The 13,415-nt window shown below is 38.3% G+C and overlaps 1 protein-coding gene across 17 annotated transcripts in view; it reads right to left on the bottom strand.

Moving 5' to 3' along the window:
• Nucleotides 1–320: 320 nt before the first annotated feature.
• The window catches only part of CSPP1 (centrosome and spindle pole associated protein 1), a 60,125-nt gene continuing 47,030 nt past the window's right edge, over nt 321–13,415 (bottom strand). For 11 of the 17 annotated variants that reach the window (XM_048507477.1, XM_048507469.1, XM_048507467.1 and 8 more), the window contains 8 exons: nt 12,411–12,550; nt 11,216–11,350; nt 9,825–9,877; nt 8,122–8,185; nt 6,752–6,858; nt 5,970–6,008; nt 3,305–3,455; nt 321–1,186 (listed from right to left, as the gene is read on the bottom strand). In XM_048507477.1, the coding sequence (XP_048363434.1) occupies nt 963–1,186; nt 3,305–3,455; nt 5,970–6,008; nt 6,752–6,858; nt 8,122–8,185; nt 9,825–9,877; nt 11,216–11,350; nt 12,411–12,550 (913 nt within the window). In that variant the 3' untranslated portion in view covers nt 321–962. The remainder of the gene's footprint in view (nt 1,187–3,304; nt 3,456–5,969; nt 6,009–6,751; nt 6,859–8,121; nt 8,186–9,824; nt 9,878–11,215; nt 11,351–12,410; nt 12,551–13,415) is intronic. The other 6 variants (XM_048507468.1, XM_048507470.1, XM_048507484.1 and 3 more) reach the window with 4 other exon arrangements.

The following is a 13,415-nucleotide window of genomic DNA, read 5'->3' as shown; positions in this document are numbered from 1 at the left end:
GAATCATCATCAATATATCTAAATATCAAAAGGGATACTTAAAACTGCAGATTGGAACCATGAACAGATAAGAATGATTTGAAGTCTAAAACTGTGGCATGTAGCATTATCAAGAAAGGGAGGGCAGGAGCTTTTTTATACACATACACAACTTGGAAGTTGGCATAATTGTGGCTCATCACTTAACATCTGAATCTTTGCCTGGCAGCGTGGTCTTTAAAAATATATTGCAGCAAACTGACACTTATCTCACACAGAGTTTGGAATTCAACATTTCATGCGCGTACATATTTTTGTAAGTTATAAACAGCTTCACAAACTTTGGGTAATAAAATAGATTTTATTTTTTAATCTTAAAATCATGAGCATAAGTTATACATTCAATACTACTAATACGAGGTTTGTATTAACACACTCAGACCCACAATAAAAAGGATAGAGTAATTAGCAAGATGATTGGTTAGGTTTTGAAATAAATAACAGCAATGTGAAAGGTTTTACTCTCCATAGGCCATTAAGGTTACAACAGCACTATGATTCACAATCTTGTTCTAGGACTTGTCATGAGGTATTTTTTTCAAACAAAAGGGCAACCTGAAAACCTTGCCTTTGTGCTGTCCAACCAGGAGATTTCTCTGTGCCTTATTTTAACCTGAAGTTTTCAAGCTGATCTAGTACAGGAGGCTTCATTTCCAAAACTAAATCAGTTTACCAGAACACAGGATTGCAGCAATTGTTAGAACTTACCACCTTGCTGGCCTTTTGATAAGTTTCATTACATCTCAGTTTCTGTAGATGGAGCTGAATCCCTTGGATCCATTCTACTAACAAAGGCTCTGTGCCAAAGTAAAGTACTCTGATAGAACAGATCCAACACACAGCATTACATTAAAAAACGAAAAAAGTGCAGTAGTGGAGAAGAGTTCTTTTGAAAGGCACAACTGGTGTCATTGCACATTTATTCAGCCATGTGCTGTTGACAGACCTTGCCAACTGAAGGGGTTGTTCTCAGAAGAAAGCTTAGCCTGATCTGACTGTCCAGCCATAAATCTTTTAAGGGTTTCTGATGTCCCAGGTCTCAGCCACGGCTCAGTTGCTACAGTGTCAACTGAGTTAGGTCTTCTACCATCGTTGGATGGCAACTGCTTCAGGATGTCATCGGCATTTCCCAGAGAAACATCTTCACCTTGAAAAAGACAAACCAAGCTTAATACCAGAGACACATTACTAGCACAGGGACAGCATTATTACTGCAACATGTTATTAAAAAAAAGTTTATCAGACTTTACAAGATTTTTCTGCAGGCATGGGTTCTCTGTCTTGCCCATTCACAGCACCAACCACCAGATTTAAATATCCAAAGAGGTAGAGCATGAATATGTTACCAGGCAACATTACATTCTAATAGCAAAGTTGGCTAACACCATTAATGTGTCCTTTTGTTACTATTTCGTAATATTTTGGACTCCTAAATCCAAGGAATATACATAACTATTAACTATTTTGGTATCCATTATAACAAATAATTATTTCCCAACTGCCTCCCAGAAAATCATTTATTCTTCAGCTATATTGATTTTCACAGATGGTAGCAGTTCTGCTTCTGTTTACCCAAAACCTATCATTCCAACTAAACTGAAACTGACTTTATGAAGCTACGACGCTTACTGTCTGCATTTCAAAAGAAACAGTTTTAAAATATTAAAATTAATCAAACGAACATTTTGACTGTAGACAAGTAATTATAACTTCTTTTTCTAATTGTGTTTTGTTAATTTTGAAACACAGTCCAGTTTCAAAGTGTTATTGAAGAATAATTGTTTTTAGTGGAAATTTGCCCTTTTTCCAGGACTTGTGCATAAATTGAAGATTTGTAGTCATAAGGCTACATTTGGACAATCACATCAAATTCACAGGTACAAATACAGGGTCCTTGCCTGACACAAACATAGTAGGCCTATAATGTACATGCAATGTGTTTCTTGACACAGCAGCCTCTGCTCATGAGGAAATCCATTTATACACATTTGTGCCTGCTGAAGTGGTTACAGAGTTAACTTTATGCAAAGTCAAACATTTCATAGCCATGGTGGGTATGAACAGATTCAGGAAGCAAAGATTAATTTCAATCTCTCTATACTCCAGTCCAGCAAATCATAGAAGACTGTAAGGACCTTGCCCAGATCACAGGTAAAACTCAGAGCATACAGGCCTCCCTTGGCCTGTATGCTACCTTTGCCCCTCAAACACAAAAAAGTTTGTGTGTACTTCTAGTAAAAGTCAATTGTGAACAAAAAACATATTTCTGAATGTACTGCATCCACTGTACTGGGGGTACAGGTCTCCAAAAAGCATCTCCAAATATCTATCTAAAAACATAAGAGACCAAATCTGGCAGTTACTCACCCTGACCATTATTTCCTTGCTACAAAGAAAATGTCACAAATGAGTCCAAATTTTGGCGACACAAAATGCTAACCTATCAAGAAAGAATATACGATGTGGGAAAAACTTTGAAACGTTTTTGTTAGCTTCTATGTAATATGGTAATGATACTAGCAAGAATCTTAAAAACAACAATTATTCCTAGTTCAATCCTAGAGTAACGAACCTGTAGCATGCCACAGTAAGAAGTGAGTGACGCTGCTGGGTCTGCAGACCCCTAAATAGAGCAGACATCAGCAGTGAAGCAGGAAGCAAAGAGAAAAGGGCAGAAGTCATTTCTCACTGAGGTGAGAGCATACTTTTGTTCATCCACAGTGCCTCACAGCCATCTAAAGGTGGGGCATCAAAAGCGGAGGGCAGGGAACACAGGTTGGAAGATGATCCTTCGAAATGTCTTTCCAGTACTGATGGATAAACTTTAATATGGAAAGGGCAATGTCTAGTCATAGCTGGAAATCTAGACAACAGGGAAGAGGCTTTTCACAGTTTTTTCTACTTTTCACATCTCCCTATCTGAGCTCCCATGGCCTCTCATCATTATGACAATACCAAGGCTAAAATATGGCCTCAAGACTGAGGTCAGACTGCGTCACATTGTCAATAGTGCCAGATCACCAGGACGACCAGTTACAAAACTACCAGTTACAAAAAGGCAGCACAACATTCTTTTTTGCTGGCCACCAAGTGCCAACTATGTATCTTCAGGCCCTTCTAACCATCAGTGGCGCCACCTAGGCTTCCTATCTTATTTTAGAATTATGGTCTAGATTCTTCCACCCTATTTTGAATTTCAGATGCCTGGAATGTGTGTTGAATGTTTGGGCTTTGTTGTTTAAATAGTGAAAGGAAGGGACCATACCTATGTGAATAGCTTTCTTCTGTAGTTCACACAGTCTTTGCAAGCGCTCTTCATTTCTGGCTTTCAGCTGATCTATATTGAGACTAGAGCCTGAGTGCAGAGAGATGTTGTCAGGGTGGAGTGGTGGAGTCAGCCTAAGAGGCACATCGTCCTGCCAATTTAAGGAAACACAAGAAATATGTTCATTAAAAGGTTGCCTGTATTATCTGTAGGCATCTTCACCCAAACAAAACAAACATGAATCCTTCAACGAAAAGATTGTGAAGTTCAGTCCAGACTAGACTGAATTGGTGATGCTCAAAGACAAAACTGCTGGAGAACTGGAGGAGCTGGCCTGTTCTGGAGAGAGCTGCACTCCCGCTGAACGAACAGATTTTTAGCTTGGGATGTTCTGCTGAATCCTGACCTACAGTTGGAGGACAAAGTCTCCTCTGTTGCATACAGTGCTTTTTATCAGCTTCAGATGATAGGCCCACCTATGGCCATTACTCAAAAAGCATGATCTGACCATTGTGATACAGGCACTGAATACATCCTGGTTAGATTACTATAATGGGCTTTACATGGTGCTGCCTCTGAAAATGGTCTGGAAACCCCCACTGTCTTGAAATCTGACAGCCAAGCTACAGTCAAGGGCAGGATGCAGTTATCACTTCACTCTTGTGTTGAAAGAGCTGCCCTAGCTGCCCATTTGTTTCTGGGCACAATTCAAAGCGCTGGTTCTTACTTTTAAGGCCCTAAAGGACTTGAGACTAGAATACCTGAAGGATTACCACATTCTCCCTAAGATGCCAGCTAAGATATTCATCAGAAATCCTTCTTTCTATGCTCCCAACTTCAAAAGGCAAGGTGAGCATAAAAGGCTTTTTTCAGTGGTGGCACCTCACCTGCAGAAAGAGGCTTCTACAGCATTTACATTATTCTCTCTCAGATGCCAGGCCAAAACATTTCTCTTCACCCAGGCTTTTATTTAAAGAGATCTTTTAGTAACATGTTTATAACTTGATTTTAGCCTGAAAACTGTTTAGAACTCATTCTGAGCTGTTCAATGTTTTACTTTTTATGCTCTGGTTGGGCTTTAATGTGTTTTATGTTTCCATTATGTTCACATATTTGTCACATGTACCTGTTACCTACTCCTATGCTGCTCTACAAAACTTCTGTGGTATTAAGCTGCTCAATATTTATTTAGGCATTCCATTTATTTGTGTATCCCACCTTTAAAAGGTAGTGAAAGGCTAGCAGCATTATTTTGTCAGTAGAATTTACATACAAACATTACCGCCTGTGGGCCAAAATAGCAAATACTAATACTGACAAATGTTTATTGCACATAGTAATCCAACTGAATGAGAACACCTCTTTGCAAGTAAGGGTGACACTAGAGGGACATCTAACACCATCTATACCAGTACAGAAGGGGGTAAGGCAAGGATGTCTTCTAGCACCACATCTAATCAACTTTTATGTTAACTCCTTCATAATGGACCTGAAGGACAAGGATGTCCATGCTCCTACACTTTCTCAGGGGGAAAAATTACACATTTTTATGTATGAAGATGATATTGCTGCCCTTTCACTAATTAAAGTAGGGATCAAGAGAGCCCTAAATGCAATAACCCAAAAAAGTGCTGAGGAATACCTAATAATGAATTATTCTAAAACCAAAATATGTACTATTTTGGTTTTAGAATAATTCATTATTAGGTATTCCTCAGCACATTTTGGGTTATTGCATTTACTTTAATTAGTGAAAGGGCAGCAATATCGTCTTTTAATATCGTCTTTTAATGCCAGGTTCAAGAAGGAAAGATGGACAACTGAAGGGCACCCAATTGATCAGGTGAAATGCTTCAGATACTTGGGGGTAATCTTCCAGTACAACGGCAAACCCACAGCTCATATCCAATCCCTTATCCAATCCACTCAAAAGAACACCCCAGCAATATTGAGATTCTATCGCACCCAGGGGGAAGGATATATTCCAGATGCTGTTAAATTGTTCACAGCAAAATCTATTTCACAATTAACATACAGAGCTCAATTAAGTAATATATCTAACTACGCCTCTGGAAAAAGTCATAACGACATTCCTTAGATCTCCATTTAACACCCCAAAATGTACACCCAACATTGTACTGAGACATGAGGCAGGAATAGCTAAAGTGGAAACTATATTCTGGAAAAGAGCTATTAAATACTGGATCAAAGTCCATCTATACCCCCAGGGTCTATTATCATCGTTTTTGTCAACATCACCATATCCAACATGGTCGGAGAAGATTATTCTGAAGTTTAAACAGATTGGGCTAGACCCCATGTTGGTGCTTGAATGGGACTTGCCCTCAACAAATTAAGATGGTCTATCAACGACTGGATGACATTGATTCCCAAAATGATAATGCCTCATTTCCTGCTCTGTATAGATCACTGAAATCTTGGATTGGTATGGTAATGGCTCCTTACAATCAACACATTACCATAGCTAAATACCAATGGGCCTTTTCTAGAGCACAGTTTGATGCATTTCTGTCATCCATGCTTATGGGCAGATTTATGAAAACCCCATGGCATTTGAGGAAATGTGTTGGTAATTATGGGGATGTAGATTCTATGACACATATTTTGCTGCACTGCATGGCAGAAAGAGAGCTCTTCATTTTACCTCTACTTGTTCAGCACGGCTTGATAATTGCAAAGGATCCTGATCAAGAGATTAGGAAAATGTTGTTAGAAGACAAGGATGTAACCATCTCTCAGCAGGTAGCAAAGTTTTGTGCACTACTTTATAAAAAATGCAAGGCCCTACTTAGCCAGGGAACGAGCTGAAAGTCAAATATTTATTCCACTAGTTAGTTGTTTAATAATTGTTGTAATCTGCTGTTATGGATATGTGTTGCCCGCCCTCCACCCCCCCCCCTTTTTTTAACTGGCCTTTGGCCGTATTAAACTATTAACTAAGGCTCATTCCGCACATGCAGAATAATGCACTTTCAAACTGCTTTCAGTGCTCTTTGAAGGTGTGCGGAATAGCAAAATCCACTTACAAACAGTTGTGAAAGTGGTTTGAAAATGCATTATTTTGCGTGTGCGGAAGGGGCCTAACATACAAGCATCCTCATCCGTCCATTATTTAAATTCAGAAATAGGGCTGGATAAAGACATTATATTCTGATTCAATGTGGTTGTCCCTTTGCTGCAGCGCACTGACTTGTTCAGAACTGAAGATCTCTCAACACTGAGAATTCACAGATAATCCAGCACATTTATCAGCCATTGACAAAACTGAAATTTTAAAGGCATGCTGCCCTAATCCAACTAAAGTTAGTTACGTCCTGCCAAAAAACAGTGACATGTCCACTGCCATTAACTAAAACTCCACAGGTGTCAATAGGATTTATGTAGGACTTGCTGTGACCTGCTGGAGAACCATGACATGTCTATTACCTTTTTCTTCTCTCGCCTCCTTTCCCTTGCAGACAAAGGTGGGGGGGGAGTGAAGGTCACAGAAAAGTGAGGAACATCTAAAGTAGGAAAAGCATCACCATCAGTAGCTAAAAAAAGAAGATTCCAGAACTTAGCACATACTTGCATTTTTAAAAGCTCTTTAAAAGATCCTCAAGACATCACATACCAAGAGGTATCTACTCTTCTAACCCAAACATGCAGCGTTACATGTATCTCTGCAGGTGCACTCATGATTTTGCTTGTAATTTCCCAGAAGCAAGTGGCCAACCATTACAGGCAACAGAATGTTGGACTAGACCAGTGGTTCCCAAACCTTTCCAGGCTGCTGCCCCCTTGGCTCTCTATAAACTCAAGCACACCAGTCAATACAAGACATTATCAGGATGCACAAAAATTTGAAGGGTCTCATTACATAAGTCTTAGCAGGTCTTAGCAAGCCTTTATTGGCATAGACAACAGTACAACAATAATAAAAAATGGATTAAAAAGCATATACAATACAGGAAATAAATGTTAGGTCGAAGGAAATCTACTGGCGTTTAGTAATTCCCAGGAGAAAGTCTGCCACTATCTTACAGAGAGAAGGATCAGGATTGTCCAACAAGTAGTGTAATCTAATTAAATCGGGGAGATCGGGTAAATGTAAAGGAGTAAGATTCACATACTTGGATCTGATTTCCTTGAATCTGAGACAGTGTAGTAATTGGTGGGCCAGAGATTCAACTGAGCCATCGTTACATGGGCACAATCTTTTAGCCTTTTCTTGCTTATTAAATCTGCCATGTAACAAGGCAGAAGGCATAACATTAAACCTGGCGAGCATTATGGCTCTCCTTTGAGTAGGGTATTACATAAGTCTCAAGATTGAATATTTCTATGACACAGAGTCCATCAGACCTAAACCTGCAAAAACATCAATTACCTTTTCATCTCAAATAATTATTTTATTCTATGAAAAGACATGGTACAGAGATTGTCAATAAGTCAAAAATATGGGGGAAGGGAAATAATACTAAATATACTTTTCACTTTCTTTAGTTATTCTAGTTCACTTTCTATGATTTAGTGTGTTCTTTTAGGCACTCAGTAGTATTATAAACTCTCCTTTCCCTACCCCTCTTTCTACTTTACTATACCATTTATTATTTCTGAACTAAGATTTCAGATACAGTGCATCCTTTCGGTACATAATTTTTGAATTCTAGTCAACTGGTCAATAACGTGCCAAAACTCCAAGAATATTAAATAGCTATGATAAACTACTAAAAAAACCCAGGAAGATCAAGCTTCTAGAAAAAAAACTGTGATTAACAGTACCACTCAAACACACATATATAATATAAACTCACCAATAAAAGCGCTCTCAGATTCTAACAGTGAGTTCTTCAAAAATTCATTGGAGTCATCTCTGATCTACCAAAGAAAGCAAAATTTTACATGCATAAGTGTCTCAGCAAAAGGGAGACTCGTACATTTAAAAGCTCCTGTTCATTTAACTGACTGCCATTCCTTACTGAACAAATACTAAACTATTCCTTACTGAACAAAACTCTCCAGTTTACTAGCTTTTCTGATGGGACTGATACGAGAATAGTGTAATATAAATGCTAAAACCATTCAAAATGTAGGATATTAGTCTGAAGAACTACATTTAGCGGTATGAGTAATAGTTTAGTAAGCTGGACTTTTATAACCAGACATTTCCCAAATACACATATTTATGCATAATAAAAATTCTATTTTTCCATTAATGCCCTCCACCTTATTTTAGACTTAAGGACTATTAAATACAGCTTACATTCTGCAGGTATACGTACTCTTTTTGCTACATCCTGCCTATCATTGCATATTCTCCTTCCACCATCAGAAACTGTTTCAGGAGCCACCAGCCTACAATCTGCAAACTGCCGCTTAGGTGTGGGACAGCTACCTCTTTGCTGAAATGTGAGTCCCGAGTACTTTAAAATATATTTCACCTCCTTTTTTTGGATCAAATTATGTCCCATCTTCAACCATGCTGATCTAAGATTCAGCTCTGTTACTGTGGGTCACTTTGGAGTAAATAGTCACCTGTTTTGAAAAAGTGATGTTCAAGCACCTGATGTCTAAGACCTTTTAAAAAGAGTAAATTGAATTTCTTGGATTATAAATAAACCGTATTTCAGTTTACTCTGTCTTCTGGGAACACCATAATTATTTTGACATCCAATCAGTAATGAGACAAGCTCCAGCTTAAATATGATGCTGACTGTAAGGAAATCATTTATTTGTGCCATCTTGTTTCAGTGTTCTTATGGAAAAGGATAACCCACGTGTTTCCAGCTAGCACACCAGTGGCTCATCTACCAAGGCCATAAATCATAGGTTCATTCAGACTGTATGCCTATGAGCAACTGCACATTTAAGGTAACTTGGAAGGATTGCTGACAGCAGCAGAAAAGGGGCTTTCACTATGGCTAACACCACATTAAAAAGGTCAACATTCAAGGCACAACCACAGAACAATTATTCAGAATCAAACCATATTGTAACTGCAATATGGAAACCCTTGACATAACTAAACAAATGATCATCAAAGAAAAAGGGAAGAAAGTTTCACTGGGAGCAGCCATCATAAAAAAGGCAGCCACAATCATCAGGGTCTTTATAAAGGACTTCTGCTCTAAAATCAGAAGTAGGTGTCAGGATCTGTCAAACCTGATCAGCAAAATCTATCTGACAGTAGGCAGGGAGATGATGCAACCTCTTGCAATGGACAGGGTATGACTCATTCCCATGAGTTGCAAGGAAGTACTGATAAGAGGCTGCATAGCTATTGGTTGTATTTATGTATAGAGAGAGACAAGGTGTTAGTTGTAAAATGTGCTTATGGACCCTGTTACTGTGAAGCGCTTTGTCAGATTTGTACAAGTGGAATAAAGCCCTTCTTGGAAGTGAAGCTGCTGCATTCCTGACCACTGACTGCTCTACTCCGCTGTAGACCCTGCTGATTTACAACCCTTGACAATTATCACATGCACACACATGCACCCAGTAAATCATTTTTCCTTACCATTCCTCTATCTCTCAATTTACAGCCAGGCACAGGATCATCAAAATCTAGGACTATATTATAAAAAAAGGACATCCGGGGGCAGGGGGAGGGAGAGAACAGAAAATTTTTAAGAACAATGACTGTAGAATAGCATAATACAGTTTGATTTAGAAGCTGTAATCCCTCTTATCCATATTATTTTGTATGTTATTTCATTTATACACCACCCTCTCCATCAAAGAAATGCACTGAAGAACACAACAGCAATAGCTACTTGACTGACAGTTACATCCATGAACATAAAAATTGTTGATGAGGAGAGGGAAATACGGCAGAATATTTTTCTTCTGAACACTAAACATAATGCAGCAGAGGCACATTAAAAACAAATGTATTATGGCATAAGCATTCATAACCCAGAGGCAATTTCTTCAGATCTAGAAATCAAATACCACACACAATGGCCTGTATCCAGCAATCCTCAAACAGAAACATAAGTGGACTTAGTGCTGCTCCACTCATTCAAGATCTTGTGCGATCCCTAGGACTTTCCTCCCTATGTAAATATCTAATTCCTAAGTTTGCCGTGGAGACTAAATCCACAGATCACTGCCACACTTACCCCAAATGGATGTTTATGTAAAATGGGGGACACTCTAGGTCTGCAGGAAAAAATAAATTGGGGGTTAAACTGCCTCCCAAATAAAAAAAAAACCTGTTAAAAACAATTTCTTGAGCAGGACACTAATGACACAAGCAATTTGTTGTAGTCCAAACTGAAGTGAAATGCAAAATAAATTCTTCTAATCTGCTTGCAACAATTAGTATAACAGAAGAATAGCTTAGATTGGAGTCCATTAGCACCTCCAAGATCTTCCCTTTATTAGAACTTTGACTCTCAAAAACTTATACACCTCAAATCTTTCTTTCTCCAACAACTTTTTGGGGAAAGGGGGGGGGGATTAGATTTTCACCTGAAAGTTTTAATGTGTTTCTGTTAGAATGTGAGAGAAAATCCTTAGTATCTCTACAAAGAATTTTATTCCAATCCATTCAGTGAGCTTCACTTCCAGACAGAAAAGAAACCAAGTATATTTATCACCTCAGTCAATAATATTGCACTTTTCAAATGCAAAAAAGAAATCCCTACCACTTTTTACATGAACTGGTTTACAATGAAAACTGCCTCAGTTCCATCAGAAGGAAAAAGGTAAATCTAGCTTTAGAGGAGTTGGATTTTGAAAATTTTAAGTTAAATTTTAACCTTAAGATTTTAATTTACTGATGCTGTATTTATTATGATGTTTTATAAATGCTGGAAACCGCCCTGAGGATGAAAAGGGAAGGGTGGTATGATTAAAAAAAATAAAAAAATAAATTGGTATGTACAGTGACACTGGGATCCTTACCTTCTGCATTTTTCCTCATTTTTTTAAGTTTCTTTTGCTGTTCTCGTAGCAACGCCTGCTGCTGAATATCCAGAGCATTATCATTAGTAGGTGGATCGGGGTACATATATCTCGTTTCTACTCGGGATTCCGAATCTAATATGTAAAACATAAGAGGTTTAAAATACCCACAACATTTCCTTTCACTAAAACGATACAAAATATGTAGAATTTTATGCAATTAGATTCTGGTTGTATTGAAATATTTTAGATATTTTCCTTGTGAGCCACTTAGAATGCTTCTTTAGGCCACAAGCAAAATACAGAGACTATAAATAAGTGAAATAAATACTGGTGGTCAAAATCTGCATTAATTTTCATTTCAGCACAGCTCTAGAAGACAGAGCCAGTATGGTGCAGTGGTTGGGAGCGTCGGATTAGTCCAGTGGTGGCGAACCTATGGCACTCCAGATGTTCATTGACTACAATTCCCATCAGTCCCTGCCAGCATGGCCAATGGGCTGATGGGAATTGTAGTCCATGAACATCTGGAGTGCCATAGGTTTGCCACCACTGGACTAGTAACTGGAAGGCCCAGGTTCAAATCCCCACTTGCATCATGGAAATTCACTGGGTGACCTTCAGCTGGTCACACACCTTCAGTCTAACCTACCACGCCAAGTTCAAAGGACAAAATGGAGGAGAATGATGGCTTCAGGTTTCCATTGGGGAGAACGGAAGAATAGAGATGAATTAGAAAAATTAATATCTCAGTTTGAGGACACAATGGTCAAGATAAATAGGACCATTTCACGGGCAAACATCTATTTGCTTTGACTTTTGGAAAGATAAAACATGCTGAAATAATCCTTGTTTTCAAAAGTGCTCTGGGAACTCTAAATTGAGATACAGCATGTTGTAAAAAGTCTGCAAAATCAGGGTTTCATCAAAACATGACAAATCATGCTGGATGAAAAAAAAGTTTAATGTGAGCTCATATTGATACACATGTCAAAGTTAATTTAAAAAAGGCACCTTGGAATGTACCGGGACTCAGTTTTTGGTACTACCACACAGGATTACACCACTCTACAGGTGATAACATATAAACTGACAAAAAAGTGTTAAAATCTTAATTTGGTAAAATTATTTTCCTTGCAACTGAGGAAATGACTGGGGTGTCATTTTATATCCCTTTGTTAGACAGACAACTAACCTTTATATTTAAGTTCATTAAAGTCACGAATGTTTTGAAGATTGATAGGATCAATAACATCCTTTGATGAAGGTCGCCTGACTGGAGCTTGCATACGAAGTCTGGCCATCTCAAATATATCCATACTGTGTTTCCTCCTGCTAAAAATAACAAAAACCATGCAAAAGTAATAAACTAGGATAAATATTAGGCAGTACTACTTTGATAAGAGATACACACAGATTTTCATTCCATAAAGCCACATTTTGTTAGCTAAAACAACTGGCATGGGCATACAGCAATAAGCTGCTAATACCTTTGAAGGAAAAAATCATTACAATAATTCATTGCATTTATAAAGCACATCATAACAAGCTGATTTCATTTTCATTGGCCAACATGTAAACATTTTGCAGACCAAAACATCAACCATTTCAGTGAGGGTTTGGAAGCCCATACATAAAGATTGCACAATAATTTGTCTTAGTCAGTGTCAGCGTCTTGCACCTCAGCTCAAAGCTGGTGAAACAAATCCATGGCCTTTTAACATCCACTCAATCCTAAATCTTGCAAAAGGAAAAGCAGTTTAAGACGACACTTTCCCCTCACTCTCATTAAGTGCATTAGAGTAGATGTTGCACTGTTATCTTTCTTCCTTCCTTGAGTTACAACAGCTATGAGAGATGAGGGCACCAAAATGGCAAGGCATGACTTACAGATGTTCTATAAGCTTAAAACAACACAGTGGAACAGCAAAATCTCTTTATCACACCACATTTCACCTTCAATTACTATTTCATTTTGTGGAACTTTAATTTCAACTAAAGTCCTTTTGAACTCCACATTTCCCAGAGAAAATACCGTGGAACCTCGGTTTTCATTGGTCATCCGTCCAGGAAACCTTGGCAAAACCCGAAACTGACAAAAACCAAGGAAACCACTGGCAAGCAATGGAGATGCATGGGTCGCTGGTCTTCATTGCAAAATTAGCAGGTGCGTGCTGACGAGAACCAACGAAAACCAAAG

The sequence above is a fragment of the Sphaerodactylus townsendi genome, linkage group LG09, assembly GCF_021028975.2.
Source record: "Sphaerodactylus townsendi isolate TG3544 linkage group LG09, MPM_Stown_v2.3, whole genome shotgun sequence".
Lineage (NCBI taxonomy): Eukaryota > Metazoa > Chordata > Lepidosauria > Squamata > Sphaerodactylidae > Sphaerodactylus > Sphaerodactylus townsendi.
The sequence above is the reverse complement of the archived record's forward strand: the minus strand, read 5'-3'. Positions and strand labels throughout refer to the sequence as shown.